This window comes from Rhincodon typus, unplaced genomic scaffold (assembly GCF_021869965.1).
Source record: "Rhincodon typus isolate 14 unplaced genomic scaffold, sRhiTyp1.1 hic_rhity00002705, whole genome shotgun sequence".
Lineage (NCBI taxonomy): Eukaryota > Metazoa > Chordata > Chondrichthyes > Orectolobiformes > Rhincodontidae > Rhincodon > Rhincodon typus.
Genome location: NW_025968343.1, coordinates 1 through 1,525, shown reverse-complemented (window position 1 = coordinate 1,525; position 1,525 = coordinate 1). Strand labels below are relative to the sequence as shown.

The 1,525-nt window shown below is 39.5% G+C and overlaps 1 protein-coding gene across 1 annotated transcript; it reads left to right on the top strand.

Moving 5' to 3' along the window:
- Positions 1-194: 194 nt before the first annotated feature.
- Positions 195-1,509, top strand: LOC125480996 (nuclear receptor-binding factor 2-like). The gene has a single exon (XM_020515534.2). It carries the CDS (start codon positions 256-258, stop codon positions 1,018-1,020), a length of 765 nt encoding a protein of 254 aa, XP_020371123.2. The 5' UTR covers positions 195-255; the 3' UTR covers positions 1,021-1,509.
- Positions 1,510-1,525: the final 16 nt, after the last annotated feature.

The window sequence follows — 1,525 nt, the reverse complement described above, 5'->3', positions numbered from 1 at the left end:
TAGACTCTACAGTAGACTCTACAGTAGACTCTACAGTAGACTCTACATTAGACTCTACATTAGACTCTACATTAGACTCTACATTAGACTCTACATTAGACTCTACATTAGACTCTACATTAGACTCTACATTAGACTCTGTTTCTCCCTCTGTAGACCAGCTGAGCTTCTCCAACACCGTTTTTATTAGTGTTATTGTGTTCTTTTTGATAATTGCTGAAATGTTCATTACTTAGAGACTGTGCTTCCCCACTAATGAATTACTTTCTTCTGAATATGCAGGCTTTGTTATCACTGGAGCTGCAGAGAGACAGTCATATCAAACATCAGCGTCTAATCCATGAAAGATGGAAGCGAACTAAGAAAGAGGAGAAGTTGAGAGCTCAGATACAGCCAGAAGCAGCAGACCGGGAAACTGATCCCCCGTTACCACTGAAACCATTCACCGATGAATCCGATGGTCAGAAGACTCTTCCCGCAAGTGCAGAAATGAGTAGCCTTAACCAGGAGGAATATCTGCGGCAAATTCGGAAGTCCTATGATCGGGAGCCGGATACTCTTCTCTTTTTGTTGCACAAGAAACACGTTCCTTCAAAGACCTGTGCAGTGAACAAAACTCCTAAAGACGACAAGACGAGGATAGAGGAGCAAGAGATGAAAATTTCCGAACTGAAAAGACTTGTTGATCTACTTATAGCTGAGAATGAGAGACTAAAGAAGGAGAATAAGCTGCTAAAGGCAGAGAATGCGCGACTTAAGAAATTGCCATTGGATAAGGAATTAGACATGGATTCAGACTTTGTGAAATCAGACTTGTGGTGCATCAGTCAACCGTTCGACAGTGCTACCAACGCAGGAAAAGCGAAAGACATTCCAATACCCAACCTTCCTCCTTTGGAAATGCCAAGTCAGAACATTTCATTGGATGATCTTCCCCCTTTAGAACTTTCTGAGGAGGTTGTGTGTAACCTGAAAGAACCATTGGACAACCAAAAGGAAACCTCAAAGGACAAACTATAGGGAGCATACTTGCATTAAAACAAAACAGTTCGTTAATAAACAAGTGGTACAGTGCCTCAAAACAGCAGTTCCTGTTCCTGCTGTACGTACTATCATCTGGTGCTGATCGTGTATGTACAGTCAGTGTGAATTTCTCATCCAGATGGCTGGGGCACTGTTTACATTCAGGTACTCCACTCCATGAATCAGTCTGTGCCACTCAATGAACTCTTAATGTGATGCAAATTACAAAGCCAATCAGGAACATTATATGTATTTCTACTGTAAGATGAGGGAACCAAATCAACAACTTTTATTTCTGAACGATCAGTTTACATTGAAATAATAGGGGTGCATCATTGTATACTTTTTTTATTGTTTTCTTTCAGAATAAACCAATTACCCTGTGTGATATGAACTGTACATTTTTTTGCTGCATGAATGAAAAAAAATTAGTGTTGGTTTTTGATTTGCAGATCAAATGATTAAATAAAAATACAATTCTTGCAATATGATTTTAGAGAAT

Coding starts and splice junctions, on each gene's coding strand:
- LOC125480996 (XM_020515534.2), top strand. CDS start 256: ATGAATTACTTTCTTCTGAATATGCAGGCTTTGTTATCACTGGAGCTG.